This window comes from Caretta caretta, chromosome 2 (genome assembly GCF_965140235.1).
Source record: "Caretta caretta isolate rCarCar2 chromosome 2, rCarCar1.hap1, whole genome shotgun sequence".
Classification (NCBI taxonomy): domain Eukaryota; kingdom Metazoa; phylum Chordata; order Testudines; family Cheloniidae; genus Caretta; species Caretta caretta.
The window spans coordinates 205885016-205903168 of record NC_134207.1 but is presented as its reverse complement, the minus strand read 5'-3'; the positions used below and the strand labels follow the sequence as shown (position 1 = coordinate 205903168).

Genomic DNA, 18153 nt, shown 5'->3' with positions numbered 1-18153 from the left:
GCTCGAAGCAGGACCAATTCCCAGTTAAATCATCCCAGCCAGGGCTTTGTCAAGCCTGACCTTAAAAACCTCTAAGGAAGGAGATTCTACCACCTCCCTAGGTAACGCATTCCAGTGTTTCACCACCCTCTTAGTGAAAAAGTTTTTCCTAATATCCAATCTAAACCTCCCCCACTGCAGCTTGAGACCATTACTCCTCGTTCTGTCATCTGATACCATTGAGAACAGTCTAGAGCCATCCTCTTTGGAACCCCCTTTCAGGTAGTTGAAAGCAGCTATCAAATCCCCCCTCATTCTTCTCTTCTGCAGGCTAAACAATCCCAGCTCCCTCAGCCTCTCCTCATAACTCATGTGTTCCAGACCCCTAATCATTTTAGTTGCCCTTCGCTGGACTCTCTCCAATTTATCCACATCCTTCTTGAAGTGTGGGGCCCAAAACTGGACACAGTACTCCAGATGAGGCCTCACTAATGTCGAATAGAGGGGAACGATCACGTCCCTCGATCTGCTCGCTATGCCCCTACTTATACATCCCAAAATGCCATTGGCCTTCTTGGCAACAAGGGCACACTGCTGACTCATATCCAGCTTCTCGTCCACTGTCACCCCTAGGTCCTTTTCCGCAGAACTGCTGCCTAGCCATTCGGTCCCTAGTCTGTAGCTGTGCATTGGGTTCTTCCGTCCTAAGTGCAGGACCCTGCACTTATCCTTATTGAACCTCATCAGATTACATTTACATTACATTTAAACCTGGACAAATAATGTATTATTAATTGGCAATTTTAAATTTTGTTCTTTGCAAAGTGTTTGAACAAATTATGAATTTCTTGAATTAATTCATTATTTTAATTATTTGCCTAATTACGCTTAGTCTATAGCTCATCAATGAGCAATTCATCATGAAGATTAAAATCCAAGTTGTCTTGACTTCTTTTTTCGTCTGGCAAAAGTAGAACAATGAAAGGAACAACATGACTGCATTTGGATCCTAAGATCTCTTATCCAGTCTAGAGCAGAGGGGGTACTCATGTGAATGGCTCCAACACCTCCAGGATGAGCATAAATTGGGCAATCATCCGGGATGTGTCCAACAGTTTGCCACATACCACAGTTCGGTGATTCCCTCACTTTCGATCTATGGAGTAAGTGTGAGCTTACTGTTGGGTGCGGATACGGATTAGAGCTCTCTGTATACACCATGGGGAGGACGACACTTGCACATTTGGGTCATCAATTAGATTTTTGTTTGGTGTGTCAGCAGCCGCCCAGGCTTCAGATCATCATTTGTGAACATGCTTATCTTCCACAAGGAGGGCTGTGAGATGACACCAGAAAAGTTTTCTTGATTTTAGCTGGTGGTGAGGGGGTGTTCTAGGTCATGGTGGGGGAGGAGATGATAGCCTGCTTGCGGTCTCCCCTGCTACGTGCGTAAGCACAACAAATGTCATCAAAGTGGCAACCAAATGTCTGGAAAAGGCCTTCTGGTCAGCAAAGCAATGACAAAAATGGTTGTCTTGACTGAACACAGATCACATGTAACTCTCTCTTCCCAGACTGGAATCTTAGAATAAGATTTCTGGTGTGATTACTCACAGATAAAGAAAAAAAAGTTCACTTTCCATTAATATTCTCCAACATCTGCTTAAAATGTATTAGTTTCATTAACATTCCTGTAAGTAAACCTGATCACTAGAATATTCACAGAAAGTAAATATTAATTGTATGTGAACACAGACAGTGCAAATTGATTTATAATTGTGAACAAATATTCAGAGGAAACTGTGGTGTACTTCCAGCTCTATTCAAATTGCTACAGTTTGGGAACCCTGTATAATTCACTATTACTTTCTTTCTGGATGGGAAATTTGTAAGACTACCTCTCTGTGTCTCAGCTACTCCCTTGTAGTGCAGGTTCTGTTAATTGGGTGGGGGGAGGCAGGCAGACACTGGATCAGAAGACAAAGCGTGAAGGGAGAAGGACACCAGAATACAAGCGAGGAGTAGATACCATTGCAAAGCACTATGCACCCCTTCAGTGAACACCATTATAATCTTGATATTTACCAGTCCTATACCATGACTTCTCCAACTGGGGTCATAATCCCCTGGGGGTTGAAAACAGGTGTCAAGGGTGCACAAGAACCTCTCCCTTCTCATTTTACTCTCGGACTTTAAATTTTACATTGTGAGACACCAGCAACCAAAATGTTTGACAAATAACCAAAATGTGGAACACCTATATTTTATGTGTAACACCATAATTTACAGATTATAATTTACAGATTATAATGGTTTGTAATAATAAAACCTGCTTTAAAGTTTGTTTTCTCACTGTGTGGATTAAATAAACCAGTTTATATATATATACAGAGAGAGAGAGTGAGAGAGAACTGGAAATAAAAATTCTATCACATGCAACCAGAAAGCTCCCTGACATGGATCATCAGCAGAGTTTGAAAGCTGAATTTTCAGATCCCTAGCTCAGACCACTACCACTATAGGAATGACCATTATTGGTTATGTGATCTAGCTACTAGTGGCTGGAGGTTGACAAACATTTTGCCAGAAGTCACACAACTATTCAGAAGAAAGTTGTAGGATATTGGAGTTCTGGTTCCTCTTCCTGACTCTGGGAGGGGGATATAATTATTAGAGGATTTTGAAAGCACATATATTGGGCACGTTCATTCTGAAAGCTAGTATGGCCTGGAGGATAAGACGTGTGTGTTATGTGAGAGATTTGAACTCTAGTCCTAACTCTGCTTGAAAAGACAACTGCTCTGTTTATATGATGGAGGAGGCCTTCTCATATCCATTCTATGAATACAAGGACTTGGTAAGTAATAAGGTCTGCGAAATGCATGGAAATTTAAAGAGTAGCTAGAATAGATGAGATCTGAACTCATGATTTCCTTCTAGCTCAATGGATTTTTCTTTAGGCTATAGAGTATTTGGCTAAGAAGTCTCTTTCTCTCCAGCTGTAGAATACTGCCTGCCTCTCTAGTGCTGCAAAATAGGCAGCACGATCCAACCAAATATGGAATATGCTGCAAAATCCAATATATGTGAGAGGTCTGGAAAAGGGGTTTGGGGAAAATGGTTGAGAACCACTGTTCTATCCCATGATATTTAGGGTATTTCCTATGCTTAGGATGGGTGACACTCTACTAAATGTAACTGCCACAGGCAATCCATTTTAAGATTTTAATGGTACCCAGTGGATTGTGTTCTGTACAGATGGAAAGAGAAAGGAAAGGTGTCAGTAAACACAAAACAATGAAAGACAAAGGGGGCAGAGAAGGAAGAGTTTTGTAAGAGGAAAGAAAGTCAGGCACCTTGAAGAAAGGTAAGACAAACACTAGGCAGGAGGAGAGAGAGGGAAAGAAACAGAAAAAGGAAAACATTTGCTCCACGTTTGGAATCTCACTGAAGTCACCCAGGGTGTCTGGATTGTATTGTCTGGCTCTAGTTACAACGGGGGAGCTGACAGACAAGGCGATGGCAGCTCAGGGTGGGCGCGGGGGAAGGGGAGAAAGACTCCAAGCCAACGCGCTCTGCAGGAGCTTAGCAGATACAACTGCTACGTGAGCCACCCGGGAACAAAGACGATCCTTAATCGCCGCCGCCCCTGGCGGGTCTTCCCGTGTCCCCGGCTGGAGCAGTGAGTGCTCAACAGGCACCACCCTGCCCGCTCCTGCACTGGGCAGGGCTGGGGAAGCGCGTCCCGGCTCCCCCCGGCAGGCAGAAGGTGGCCCGCGTTTGGCACCTGGAGGAAGGAGCCGCCCAGTGCCAGGCAGCGGCAGGAGTATCGGCAGCGGGCGCTGGCTGCTTCCCCGGGCTTCCTTCCCGCCTCGGGCTGCGCGCCTCAGACCCACCCTGCCTCAGCCAGGGGCTGTCAGCCCGGCTCCGCGCTCCTTCCTTTGTGTGCGCGAGGGGGGCTGAGGCGGAGGAGGGGGCGTGGGGCTGCGCCCGGCTGTCAGCGCTGCCCGGCAGGAGGCGGAGGCGCGGGGCGGGCGGGACGGAGCTGGCGGGGGCGGCTCTGGGCACGGCCACCAGGGAACTCCCCGCGCCCCAGGCGGAGAGGAGGCAACTGGAAGCGCCGCGGGGCCTTTTCCCTGCCCCGCTGCCGAGCGGCGTCTGCACGCAGCAGCAGCAGCAGCAGCAGAGCCCTGCGACGCCTGAGCAGCGCGCAGCCAAGCCACCGGCCGCAGCTCGCTCGCTGGCCGAACAGGAAGCGCTGCCCCGGCGGCGGCTGCTTCGCACGGTGCGGCGCCCGCACTTGGCAATGGGTTGGGGACAGCGGCGGCAGCCAGGCAGCAGCAGCAGACGCCGGAGTAGCAGCGGGGCTAGGAGCTAAGGGGCGAGGAGGAGGGAGGATGGCAGCGTCCAGTAACTCCAGTTTGTCCGGCTCCTCGGTTTCCTCCGGTAAGTTTCTCTCCCCGCACCCCCGGGGTTCGTTCGCTCGGCAGGAACCTGCCCGCCGCCCCCCGGCTTGGCAGCCCCCCGGTGCTGCTGCTGCTTTGCGGCGCTTCCATGCCGCTGTTGCCCTAGTTTGTTTTCGTTTGCCAGGGCGAGCGTGTGTCTATGTCTCCCGCCCCGGCAGTCTCCTGCCTGCCAGCCGAAGGGGGGAGCGGGGTGGGGAGGCTGCTGCTGCTGCTGCGGGCGGTGTTTTCCTTTCACTTCGCAGGCGGCGAAAGGAAGCGGGGGAAGAGCGGGATAGAGACACACGTTGGTCCTGGCTGGCTGCCGCGGTGCTGCGGGCAGAGCGACGGCGCCTCCCGCGGGTAGCGCGGCCGTGTGACAAGTCAGGTAGCCCCCCCAATCCTCCAGCGGGGATGGGACGCTGCGCCCGAGAGTAAAGGGGCAGCGAAGCGGCCTCGCCGCGGTTTGTTTCAAGACTCCGCGGTTGTTCCGAGCCAGGGACATACCTGCGCTTGGGCACTCGCCGTGCAACAGGGACTAGTCAGCTCCGCTCCCTGCCCAGGCAAGGGGGTCGATGGGGCCACATTGGCAGCCCCTCTTTGTGGGCTTTTTCGCGTCCCTGTGAGCCGGGGGTGACGGGAATGGGGTAGGACTTCCCCGATCTCCTCGTGGGCTGGTGGTAATGCCTTGGGATTACTGTGAAAGGCGGATTTGTCATTATTTCTTTACAGTGTGGTTGTGCCCGGCAGGGCGTCGGCCGGTCTGAAATGCAGAGGAATACAAAAGTCCTTGCCCCAAAGAGTTTGCAATATGCAAATTACCAACTGAGACTTTTAAGAGTCGGGTTGCTTCTTTCTTGGAGTTCATGGGTTCTCAACCTTGGAGGTTGGGAAAAGGTTTCAGAAGATCATGACACCCCCCCCCCCCTCCACCAGCCTTTTTTAATGGCTAGATGGGGGGGGGGTCTTTGAAACTTTTTTCTCTTGTGACATGGAGTCATGGCTTGGGAAGGTTGTGATCCACTGCTGTAGTTGATCATTTGGACTAGTGAAGTAGCAGAAGAACTGAGAATGATACAAAAGTAGTACCATTGCTTCTCTAAGTATGACAGTTTGCTAATCACAACAGCATATCTGGAAAATAATTCCTTCATACTTTCTTCTCAGCTCATTGAATCTTTATAATGACAAATCTTTAAATTATGGTTGACAAGAAATTGGAAATAAATCACGTCATGATAACTAAGAGAGAGAAACGTTTAGGGGTAAATGTACTCACTGTACTTGTGGTTTGGTGCTTATGCTCTTTACTCCAAAATATTTTGAAAACCAGAGCCAAAATTCAAGCACTTATTCTAACCATGAGAGAGATTTTCCAAAGACAGGAAATTTATTGAGCATGTAAGCTCTTCAGGACAGGGACTGTCTTCTGCTCTGCGTTTGTGCAGAGCCTAGCACAATGGGGCCCAGTTCTTGTTAACCATTAGGCACTACCTTAATAAACATGATTAATAATAACAAAGTCATCAATTATTGGGAGTGGACCAAAGCCACACTGACTGAATTGGCCTTCAACACTGGTTCTCCACTTGTAAGGTAACTCCCTTCTCTTCATGTGCTGATATATATTTGTGCCTGTATCTGCAATTTTCACTCCATGCATCTGAAGAAGTGGGTTTTTTACCCATGAAAGCTTATGCCCAAATAAATCTGTTAGTCTTTAAGGTGCCACCGGACTCCCTGTTGTTTTTAAAGTCATTAAAATAATCAAGCTGTTTTCATTCTACTGATAACTATAAATATTTAGCAATAAATAAACTTAATTATGATGGTAAACATGACAATTGTATTCCTGTGATATGTAAAGATGGACTAGTGTGTAGTATGTATCTACATGATATACATCACCACTTTCATAAAATAATTTACTACCTTTCACTTTTACACCTTAAAACTTTAGGTCGTTATTTTTTGTGGTTATAGTTTTAACTAAAGGATTTTTTCTGTCTTCTTTTTTTTTTAAAAAGCAAAGGTTCCTACATACAGTAAAGTGTTCAATATTAGCAGCCCCGTCATATCTGACTGTGTGGAGCCACATTTTGGCTGTCTGTGGTTTCAGTTCTCAGAACTCAGCAAGTCTTAGAGCACTTTTTTAATGTCATCTAACCACATATGTTTGGTTTTAACTTTATTCCAACAGAATTATATTTGACTTCAACTTACCAAGATGAAGTCTTGCAAATGATATATAATTATTATTCTACACAGCGGAAGTGGGCAGGTTATGTTATATTTTACTACTCTTAGAGGAAGTGTGGTCTAGTGGTGATAGCAGAATGCTAGGGGATAAGACTCCTAGCTCTACCAGTGACTTGCTGTTTGACCTTAAGTGAGTCATATACCATCTCTGTAGCTTGGTTACCTAGCTCTAAAATAAATATATACACTAACCTACCTCAAAGGAAAGTTCAAAGTGTAAATAAATTAGTGTTTTTGAGATTTACCCTAGTACTAGGATAAAATATATGTGCAATTATAGGTGAATCAGTGTTTGTCTACATTAGGGATTTTCCTGTTGGTTGTTGAACTGGTGCAACCCTCCCGAGTAGATGTGCTGTGCCAGATGGATACCAGATTCTGGCCAACTTCCGAATAGTTGTTCGGCTGGGGAGAGGGCTTAAGTAGCTTCCTTTCCCCAGCACCCCTAAATGATGGGTGCGCTGCAATCTCCATCCAAGAATTTGTCCAGCCTGGGCTGTGAGAGCACGCAAGCAAGGGCTGGCCAAAATCTGATCCAGGAGGAATAGAAATATTGCATGTTTACAGAGTAATAATAGTGGAAATTACTGCTAGAAGGACAGATGGGAAGATAAGTTTGCCTTTTCAACATAAATTTTGATGGGACAATTTCCTGCTTTTCTGACCTGCACTTCTTAGAACATTGCTAGTTCTGTTCCTCAGTGGGTGCCAAACTCTGGGTACAAAGCTTATATTATAAAGAGATGTCAAGTTGAGCATGGCTCTGTTGTAGAGATAACATAGTTTATGTTCAGCTCTGAGGATAAAAGTACTTTATACCCACCAGCTCTCAAAGCCTAAGGACACATGACTGCACTTGACCATCTGCAGTGTAACATTTTCTCTTTCCTATACCTCCATTGCTTGTTAGAGAGGAGAAGTGTATAATAATGGCTCAAGTATGTTTTGTTTGAAGAAGCTGTGAAAGAATTTTACTGTTTTGACATTTTGCGAGCCCTGTTATGTTTTCTGATCTATTCTGTTAGCTTCTATCAACTTAATTGGGAGTTGCTGGTCAAAAACATAATTTGAGTCTTCTTTAAACAGTCATTTTAAACATGCTTTACAAACATTAATAAATTAATACTCACAACACTACAGTTGTTTTACCGATGGGGAAACTGAGCTAGAGTGGCATAACCAGGGCTGCAGAGGGATGTAGTTTTAGAGCCGTAGTTAGAACTCAGAAGTTCTTTGTTCCTAGTCTTTTGCTTTAATAATTAGAGAACCCCCCCCCCTCTCTCACAGATTGGTCTCCTGTATTATCCTCTAATATTGGTCTCCTGTAGCACTACTGTCATGTTACTAATTATAGTCTCAATATTGTTGGATACTTGCTTGGGGCCTGATCCAACTACTACTGAAGTTAATAGGAGTCTTTACATTGACTTCAGTGGGAACTGGATCAAGCTTTAATGCAAAAGAGTGGGTGGAAATGGAGACTATTTGTGCTGTATTTCCTCAAGTGTTATGTCACTAGGATCTGAGAATTATAGATGCTGTTCTTTAGGTCAATTTTTTGAAAGTACCTAAGTCCCATTGAAAGTTAATGTGACTTATGCACTTTTGAAAATGTGGATTATTAGTCACAAAAGACAACATTTTCAAAACCATTTGAGGTAAATGGTACCGAGCTATGTGAAAAGGAGGAGGTAGTGGTATTAAGCAGTTCCAGTCAATATTCTTTTCTGGAGCCTTGGTGGATCTGCACAGCATATGGAATGTCAAAATTACAATTACTTCCATCGTGAATGTCTTCCTAGCTTCCCAGCAAATCTCCCATTCAAAGCACCCAGGTGAACCGCTGCTTTACACCATTCCCACTCCTGTACCTGCTCTCCTCAGGAGTGCTGATTCAGCCATCATCAGCATCTTTTCTTCCCATCACACCATCCCCTGCTTAGGCAGGCTCCCACTTCTACACTTCAACCTCCATTCTCTCCTGCTCACTCTTTGCTCCCACTCATGGGTCTGCATCTCATCTTACTAACCCCTACTCTAACTCCTGGTCTTCCCCTCCCAACTCAGCATTCCCCTCCTCCCCCCATAGTGACACAAACCATCCACACCTCCTACTTCAACTCTCAATACTATCCTTCCTGCTCTCCCCCAGTCGTACAGGTGGCTGAAGCTTTGTTTATAACTGATGAAGTGCAGGCTCCATTCTCACTTTCTATGGGACATAATTTCCATGGTGTATGAGCATCAGGTGAAGAGAACTCTCTGTTTCCTTTTCCCAGTGGGCTTCCACTCTTCTGTATTTGATCACACATGGATCCCGTCCCAGAAGAATATTTTGTACTCTTTGTCACTTATCAGTAAGAGGGTATTGCCAGCAAGAGGCTCAGCCATGTTAATTTTAATAACTTTTATTAAAATACAGTTGATATGTTTAAAAATGTTTCTCATTCTGTGTATATTCAGAATGCTGTTCTGAACAAAACTGGTTATACTTTCCTTTTTTGAAAAGAGAGGATAAATTTAGCTTGTTTCTTTTCTTAGTTAAAATACTAGTCTTAAACAAAATTAATTATCCATCCTGAAGTTTGGAATAAATATCTTAAAGTTTCATTGGCCAGTGGTCCTTCATTAATCAACAATGAAATGTATGATTTATAAAAACAATTCTAAAAAACAATTATAAAAACAATAATAAATCTAAAAGGGTCAAAGGCTATTTTTATAAATGAACTGATATATTTTGTATAAAGACAATCTGATTGCAGACGTGGTGGTTTTACATATAGTGTGCATTGTGAAAAGGTGTGCAGGAAAGACTTAGCACATAAAGAAAAATATCAGGCAATTCCACTAACTTAACAAGGTCAAAATAAAATATTAAAGAATAATGACTCCCTGGGGGACCATGAAGATGCTAAGACGTGAAATAGGCATATATTGTAAAAATGAAAGTCAACATAAGCTGATTTTAATTAAGATGCTAGCAAGTGAAAAGAAATGAAGTTGGTATTGAACACAGATTCAGCAAGATTTTAATAGGGAAAAAGATTAGTGAGTGAATGTAGGTTTATTCTTCGTGATGTAATAGAGATAGTGTTATGAAAATGGAACATGAAAATTGGATATTCTGCTGATAAAGTGCTACTTTTGATTGTAAAATGGGTAGTAAAATTCATTTTCCCCCTTTTCTCCATGCAGTGCTTCTGCTAACTGTAGGGTTTAATCTTGACCTTAAGCTTAGAAGTCATTTGTCATCTGTGTTTGAGGAGACTGATGAACCTATAATTCAAGAAAAAATACAATAAAAATTCAAAAGAAAAAAGGCCTAAGTGTCTAACACGATCTAATGAAAAATCTAAAATTTACTTACTAACTGTATTGATTGCTGACTACTGAGGATTAATATTAATTAGGTAACTGTTACAAGAACCTCTGCATTAGAATTTAGTTTGTATTTATTTGCTGCATAGAAAAAGTCCATTTTTCTTCTTGATCGACTTGTCTCAAAGACATATGGTTAGAATCAGACATCCAATGTTTCACCCTGTCGTTATGGTGATCGTTTTGGATCCCTGTTAAATTGACGAGGTTCTTACCTTCTGTTTGGTGCTAGGGAGGTTTAGATGTGCCTGAACGCCCAGGAGATTATAAGGGACTCTTGAGAGTGAGACCTTCTGCACTATCTCATACATGGTTTTGCCCATGCTGTTTTTCAAAAGGATTTTTTTTTCAGTAAACTGGTTTATGTCAGTCTTAAACTGTAATATTTTAGCTAACGATTTAGTTAGAAAACATGTTAATTGTTTAAAACAATTGTTTTAAACAAACAAAAACGTTCCTTATTCTGAAGGGCAATGATGACAATATTTTTCTTTCTGCTCTTTATGCGCTGGCAGAAGATATTCTCATGCTGGGGGGCCAGTCTGTTGTTCCTCCGTGTCTCTTGCTTTGTAGAAGAGAAGAACTAGGAAAATTATATCTTCAGGAGAACTATATATTAAGAAATGCCACATAAATATTGAACAAAAAAGCTTTTGTTGCAGAAAAATGTAACCGGATTTGTACTAGAAGCTATAAATCTATCATTTCGTATACATCACTTTCTGTACAGGTGTATTCACAATTCATCTGAGAATTATATACAGCAGCTAGCGTAAATGCATACTTTTAGCTTCTATGAATAATAATCCATTCTTGCACTCTTTTTCTGACCTTTGATTTTGAGAATATAAATTTGAGTTTTGCATTTAGAGATGGTTGTTACTAACTAAGAATCATGCATAGTTCAGCAACAATAGTTTCATCACCTTGTTTTACTCAGCAATAATCCAGTTCCTGAGGTGGGAGAATTAGCAGTTTATTCCTGGTACAAGGGAATTAGTGTTGCAGTACAGTGCTACAGTAACATTGGTGTGCTTTAAGGTTTGCAGATAATACATTAGTATGTGACAATATGGACTCCTGCCTTTGGTAAGGTAAATATACAATAGAAAAGTTTTTAAAATTTAGGAGAATTTGAAGGTGTAGGGTGCTGTCTCAATATTATTTTTTAATAAAATCAATACAGTAAGATTATCCTCAGAACAGACCATTTTTTCATTGAGCTGATATCAGACATTCTGATTCTCTTTGGTCAAGATGGCTTACTTGTAGCATAATAACTGATAATATAACACATGCTAGTTGAGCGCCTGTCTAATTATACGCAAAAAGAAAAGGAGTACTTGTGGCACCTTAGAGACTAACCAATTTATTTGAGCATAAGCTTTCGTGAGCTACAGCTCACTTCATCAGATGCATACCGTGGAAACTGCAGCAGACTTTATATATACACAGAGAATATGAAACAATACCTCCTCCCACCCCACTGTCCTGCTGGTAATAGCTTATCTAAAGTGATCAACAGGTGGGCCATTTCCAGCACAAATCCAGGCTTTCTCACCCTCCACCCCCCCACACAAATTCACTCTCCTGCTGGTGCTAGCCCATCCAAAGTGACAACTCTTTACATAATCAAGTCGGGCTATTTCCTGCATAGATCCAGGTTTTCTCACATCCCCCCCACCCCCATACACACACAAACTCACTCTCCTGCTGGTAATAGCTCATCTAAACTGACCACTCTCCAAGTTTAAATCCAAGTTAAACCAGAGCATCGGGGGGGGGGGTAGGAAAAAACAAGAGGAAACAGGCTACCTTGCATAATGACTTAGCCACTCCCAGTCTCTATTTAAGCCTAAATTAATAGTATCCAATTTGCAAATGAATTCCAATTCAGCAGTTTCTCGCTGGAGTCTGGATTTGAAGTTTTTTTGTTTTAAGATAGCGACCTTCATGTCTGTGATTGCGTGACCAGAGAGATTGAAGTGTTCTCCGACTGGTTTATGAATGTTATAATTCTTGACATCTGATTTGTGTCCATTTATTCTTTTACGTAGAGACTGTCCAGTTTGACCAATGTACATGGCAGAGGGGCATTGCTGGCACATGATGGCATATATCACACTGGTGGATGTGCAGGTGAACGAGCCTCTGATAGTGTGGCTGATGTTATTAGGCCCTGTGATGGTGTCCCCTGAATAGATATGTGGGCACAATTGGCAACGGGCTTTGTTGCAAGGATAAGTTCCTGGGTTAGTGGTTCTGTTGTGTGGTATGTGGTTGTTGGTGAGTATTTGCTTCAGGTTGCGGGGCTGTCTGTAGGCAAGGACTGGCCTGTCTCCCAAGACTTGTGAGAGTGTTGGGTCATCCTTTAGGATAGGTTGTAGATCCTTAATAATGCGTTGGAGGGGTTTTAGTTGGGGGCTGAAGGTGACCGCTAGTGGCGTTCTGTTATTTTCTTTGTTAGGCCTGTCCTGTAGTAGGTAACTTCTGGGAACTCTTCTGGCTCTATCAATCTGTTTCTTTACTTCTGCAGGTGGGTATTGTAGTTGTAAGAAAGCTTGACAGAGATCTTGTAGGTGTTTGTCTCTGTCTGAGGGGTTGGAGCAAATGCGGTTGTATCGCAGAGCTTGGCTGTAGACAATGGATCGTGTGGTGTGGTCAGGGTGAAAGCTGGAGGCATGCAGGTAGGAATAGCGGTCAGTAGGTTTCCGGTATAGGGTGGTGTTTATGTGGCCATTGTTTATTAGCACTGTAGTGTCCAGGAAGTGGATCTCTTGTGTGGACTGGACCAGGCTGAGGTTGGTGGTGGGATGGAAATTGTTGAAATCATGGTGGAATTCCTCAAGGGCTTCTTTTCCATGGGTCCAGATGATGAAGATGTCATCAATATAGCGCAAGTAGAGTAGGGGCTTTAGGGGACGAGAGCTGAGGAAGCGTTGTTCTAAATCAGCCATAAAAATGTGTTCTTGACGGCTTGTAGTCCATAACACCATCCTGGCTACTATGGATGTAGAAGCCCTCTACACCAACATTCCACACAAAGATGGACTACAAGCCGTCAAGAACACTATCCCCGATAATGTCACGGCTAACCTGGTGGCTGAACTTTGTGACTTTGTCCTTACCCATAACTATTTCACATTTGGGGACAATGTATACCTTCAGATCAGTGGCACTGCTATGGGTACCCGCATGGCCCCACAGTATGCCAACATTTTTACAACAATTTCCATCCCACCACCAACCTCAGCCTGGTCCAGTCCACACAAGAGATCCACTTCCTGGACACTACAGTGCTAATAAACAATGGCCACATAAACACCACCCTATACCGGAAACCTACTGACCGCTATTCCTACCTGCATGCCTCCAGCTTTCACCCTGACCACACCACACGATCCATTGTCTACAGCCAAGCTCTGCGATACAACCGCATTTGCTCCAACCCCTCAGACAGAGACAAACACCTACAAGATCTCTGTCAAGCTTTCTTACAACTACAATACCCACCTGCAGAAGTAAAGAAACAGATTGATAGAGCCAGAAGAGTTCCCAGAAGTTACCTACTACAGGACAGGCCTAACAAAGAAAATAACAGAACGCCACTAGCGGTCACCTTCAGCCCCCAACTAAAACCCCTCCAACGCATTATTAAGGATCTACAACCTATCCTAAAGGATGACCCAACACTCTCACAAGTCTTGGGAGACAGGCCAGTCCTTGCCTACAGACAGCCCCGCAACCTGAAGCAAATACTCACCAACAACCACATACCACACAACAGAACCACTAACCCAGGAACTTATCCTTGCAACAAAGCCCGTTGCCAATTGTGCCCACATATCTATTCAGGGGACACCATCACAGGGCCTAATAACATCAGCCACACTATCAGAGGCTCGTTCACCTGCACATCCACCAGTGTGATATATGCCATCATGTGCCAGCAATGCCCCTCTGCCATGTACATTGGTCAAACTGGACAGTCTCTACGTAAAAGAATAAATGGACACAAATCAGATGTCAAGAATTATAACATTCATAAACCAGTCGGAGAACACTTCAATCTCTCTGGTCACGCAATCACAGACATGAAGGTCGCTATCTTAAAACAAAAAAACTTCAAATCCAGACTCCAGCGAGAAACTGCTGAATTGGAATTCATTTGCAAATTGGATACTATTAATTTAGGCTTAAATAGAGACTGGGAGTGGCTAAGTCATTATGCAAGGTAGCCTGTTTCCTCTTGTTTTTTCCTACCCCCCCCCCGATGCTCTGGTTTAACTTGGATTTAAACTTGGAGAGTGGTCAGTTTAGATGAGCTATTACCAGCAGGAGAGTGAGTTTGTGTGTGTATGGGGGTGGGGGGGATGTGAGAAAACCTGGATCTATGCAGGAAATAGCCCGACTTGATTATGTAAAGAGTTGTCACTTTGGATGGGCTAGCACCAGCAGGAGAGTGAATTTGTGTGGGGGGGTGGAGGGTGAGAAAACCTGGATTTGTGCTGGAAATGGCCCACCTGTTGATCACTTTAGATAAGCTATTACCAGCAGGACAGTGGGGTGGGAGGAGGTATTGTTTCATATTCTCTGTGTATATATAAAGTCTGCTGCAGTTTCCACGGTATGCATCTGATGAAGTGAGCTGTAGCTCACGAAAGCTTATGCTCAAATAAATTGGTTAGTCTCTAAGGTGCCACAAGTACTCCTTTTCTTTTTGCGAATACAGACTAACATGGCTGTTCCTCTGAAACCTGTCTAATTATAGGGAGTAATCAATAAATCAAATGCCAATCCCTGTTACTCTGTGTCAAGTCAGATTTCTTCACATCAGTCTCTAAGATATTACAAAGTATTTTCATGTTGTTGTTGCACCTTGCCATCTCCTCAGCTCCCATTTAAGCATTGATGTTCTTAACTCCTAGAAATTGTGGTAAAATACAGTTCTGTGTTTTCCTACCAAAAGAAGGAAATGGAATGGTGGAAATGGTATAGAACACCATTTGCTGACCCTCATTTGCCATCTTATGTGGCTTTCTTAAGGAAAGGCATGCTCAGCTGAGCTGCTGGAAGTAAACTACGTTTCTGGTTTAAAAAAAATGACTTGTTGATCATGCCAGTCACTCACCAGTGGACTAATTTGAAAATCCAAAAACACTTAGGTCCCTCTCCTGCAAATACTTACGCGTATTTTTAACTTCACTCATATAAGTAGTCCCATTGAAGTCCATTTAATGTAAATTCCTTAATACTGCACCTTACTGAGCATTGTGAAAAGGAAGGAAGGCTGAAAGATGGAAGACTGGTGAGAATAGGTGGGCGGAATTAAAATTGATTGGTTGCTCTTAATTGAATATTTCTGTGGCTTTCAGTATGTGTGTGTTTTTAAATTGAAGTATTTTGCCTGAGAATAATGTATATGAGTCTTATGTAACTAAAAGCAACCAGTAAGCCAATAAACTAGCAAAATATCTCTTTTTGAGGAGATTTTGATAATCTTTATTCTCTCTGTCATTTAAGCTTTAAAAATTCTGATGTCAGTTGTGGTATGGAGAAGAGTGAGTGTATGTGTAAAAGAAAAGCCTGTGTTTCTCATGACATATTTGACGTTTAACCTTCCAACTGATGCCAGCAGCAAGTGATTTACGGTAAATCTATCAAAGATGGAATTTTCTGTGTAACTGTTTATAAAAAAAAAAGTCTTGTATATGTTCTGATCAAAGCAGTGTGCTTGTGTATCAATCACTTTTGTTATTTCAACTTTAAACATATTTTTATCTGCGTATTTAATGTAGGTTGCAGTGTAAGAATGAATTAGGAAATTACAATATTTTGACATATTGAAAGATTATTTGGTTACTCATTTGGGCTCTTTTCAAGGCACATAAGGGAACAGAACAACACTTATCTTGCAGACGTGCTGAGAAGGATCAAGTGAAGGGCAGAGACCGCTGTAGAGTATGTTTCCTGGCGTTGTGTGGTTCTTATGCAGCACTTCTCCTGCAGAGACGCAATGTAGGAGGCATGGTCTGCTGGAAAGTGATGGGATTCAGTCACTTCAATGTGGAAAGTTTCCCTTTAAAAGACACGGAATTTGGTGAAATATTTTTCTGCTGCTCTGAGCAGTACTGAATCAACCTGAAAGCCAAATGGACCACTTCAGAGATGTCATTTGTGCGCAACTGACGGGGGAAGACAGGAGTAGCACAGTGACAAGCCAGCCATTTTCAGCATTTGCAAGGTGTCCAGGTGACAGGAGAAACAATTTGTTTATCTGTATACTGCTGAAGTTGTGCAGGATTTCCATTGTGATTTCCTGCAAGTTTCAGGCCTGTTGCGGGGATATGAGGCTATGCCTCCTGTCACTTCTGCACGTCCAGCATGCCAGTCTCACTAAAGGGAGCATGCAATGAATCCTTAAGAGCACTGATTGTCTTTCAGATGAAACCTGCACAATTGTGCCTCTGTGTGTAGGAAGGGGAGGATATATCCTTGTTACTATTTTTAAATAAATGTAATCATATGTAACATATTTTTGCAAACTTTATTATGCTCTACTGATAGTTTAAAGGGCCACAGATATACTGCAATATTTTCACTTGATATTAATGTAGGATCAAATTCTGTCTTCCATAATGGCACAGAGGTACATGACAATGGAAGATTATTTATGCCTGTATTCTGGCTGGCAGTGCCCCCTGCACCACCCACATACATATTATTCCAGTTAGCAGGGCCGGGCACGTGGGGGGGGCAAGCAGGGGCACAGAGCTCCTCCAGCCCTGGGGCCGTGGCAGGGGCACAGAACGTGCCCCTCAAAAAGTGGTCAAATATAAATTCCTGCACATATCTCTGCCAGTCAGGAACAAATATAATCTGTGTGTTGTGTAAAGTGCGTTGTTGCTATTGCCGGGTCAGGTAGCATGCACATACAACAAATGGGCAAACCCTGCCATGATATAGTCAACAGACCCTGAAATATGGAAAAGGTTCTTGGGATTGAAATGTGGGATTTAGAAGTTCTGTCTTGCAGATCACACAACATACTTTGTAGTATAAACAATACTATAGTATGTAATATAGAATAGCCTTGTGGTTAAAGTAGGGGGTCAGGAGTGCTCAGCTCCCTCTTCCTAACTCTGCAACTCACTTTGTGTGCCCTTGAAAAAGTTACTTAACCTCTCTCTGCCTCCATTTCAACCTGAAGTGTAGAAAAAATCATAATAGGCCCCTCCAAATAATGATATATGCTTACAAATCATTAAATAACTCAACATCTGTTTATTTTCACTCACATTTAAGTGCACTCAAGTGACTTTTTCAAGCTTTTTCCTCCAACCATGAGGGCTAAAAACTTACATGAAAATTTCTGCTTTCATTTTAAAAATACAGTAATTACAGGATTTCTTGTAATCACAGCTGGGACTTTAAGAAAAATGCTAAATATTGTAAGACCTGTAATAAAAATCATGGGAGTTGCCAATACCTCATTTACTCCTTTGTAAAATTATATTTACATATTTCACAGAGGTGCTGTGAAGCTTATTAATTGTTTGTAAAGTTATTTTGGTGAAAAACCCTATATAAGTGCACATTGTTAGGGCCTGCCCTGTAAGGTGTTGAGTTTCTTCTGCTCCCAATGAGGCTGAAGTGGTAACTCAGTTGTTTGTAGGATTGGGAACATATTTATCTATTTTTATACAATCAACATCATAATAGTATCTATTGTTGTTAAGGGCCAAATTATTATAGGTTTTATGGTGAACCAAAAAGGGAATACTGGTACATAACACATTCAGTATTTCTTGTATTCGCTCCATGTGGATGAAGAATAAACCAGTTCCTCTAATGATGCATTTTCAAGAATTATGCACAACATTTAAATTATACATAATTTGTATAAATGTTTGCTTACTGAAAAAGCAGGTTCTTTTTTTTCCCATTTCCAGGCAGGCAGACTGAGATGATGGACAGCTTTTAGTGACATGCTATTTTTATTCTACAGTTGTTTTATTTTGAAATTCGAAACCTCTGGTTAGGTTGGTTTTGCTGCTCAAACCAGTTACTGGGGAAATTAAAGTATACTGCA

At 42.7% G+C, this 18153-nt stretch overlaps 1 protein-coding gene across 3 annotated transcripts in view; it reads left to right on the top strand.

Annotated features, from left to right (window-relative positions):
* The first annotated feature begins 4018 nt into the window (after positions 1 to 4018).
* The window catches only part of CHN2 (chimerin 2), a 196861-nt gene continuing 182726 nt past the window's right edge, over positions 4019 to 18153 (top strand). Inside the window, exon 1 of one of the 3 annotated variants that reach the window (XM_075125764.1) lies at positions 4019 to 4425. In XM_075125764.1, coding sequence (XP_074981865.1) covers positions 4377 to 4425 — 49 coding nt within the window. In that variant the 5' untranslated portion in view covers positions 4019 to 4376. The remainder of the gene's footprint in view (positions 4426 to 18153) is intronic. The other 2 variants (XM_048838478.2, XM_048838477.2) reach the window with 2 other exon arrangements.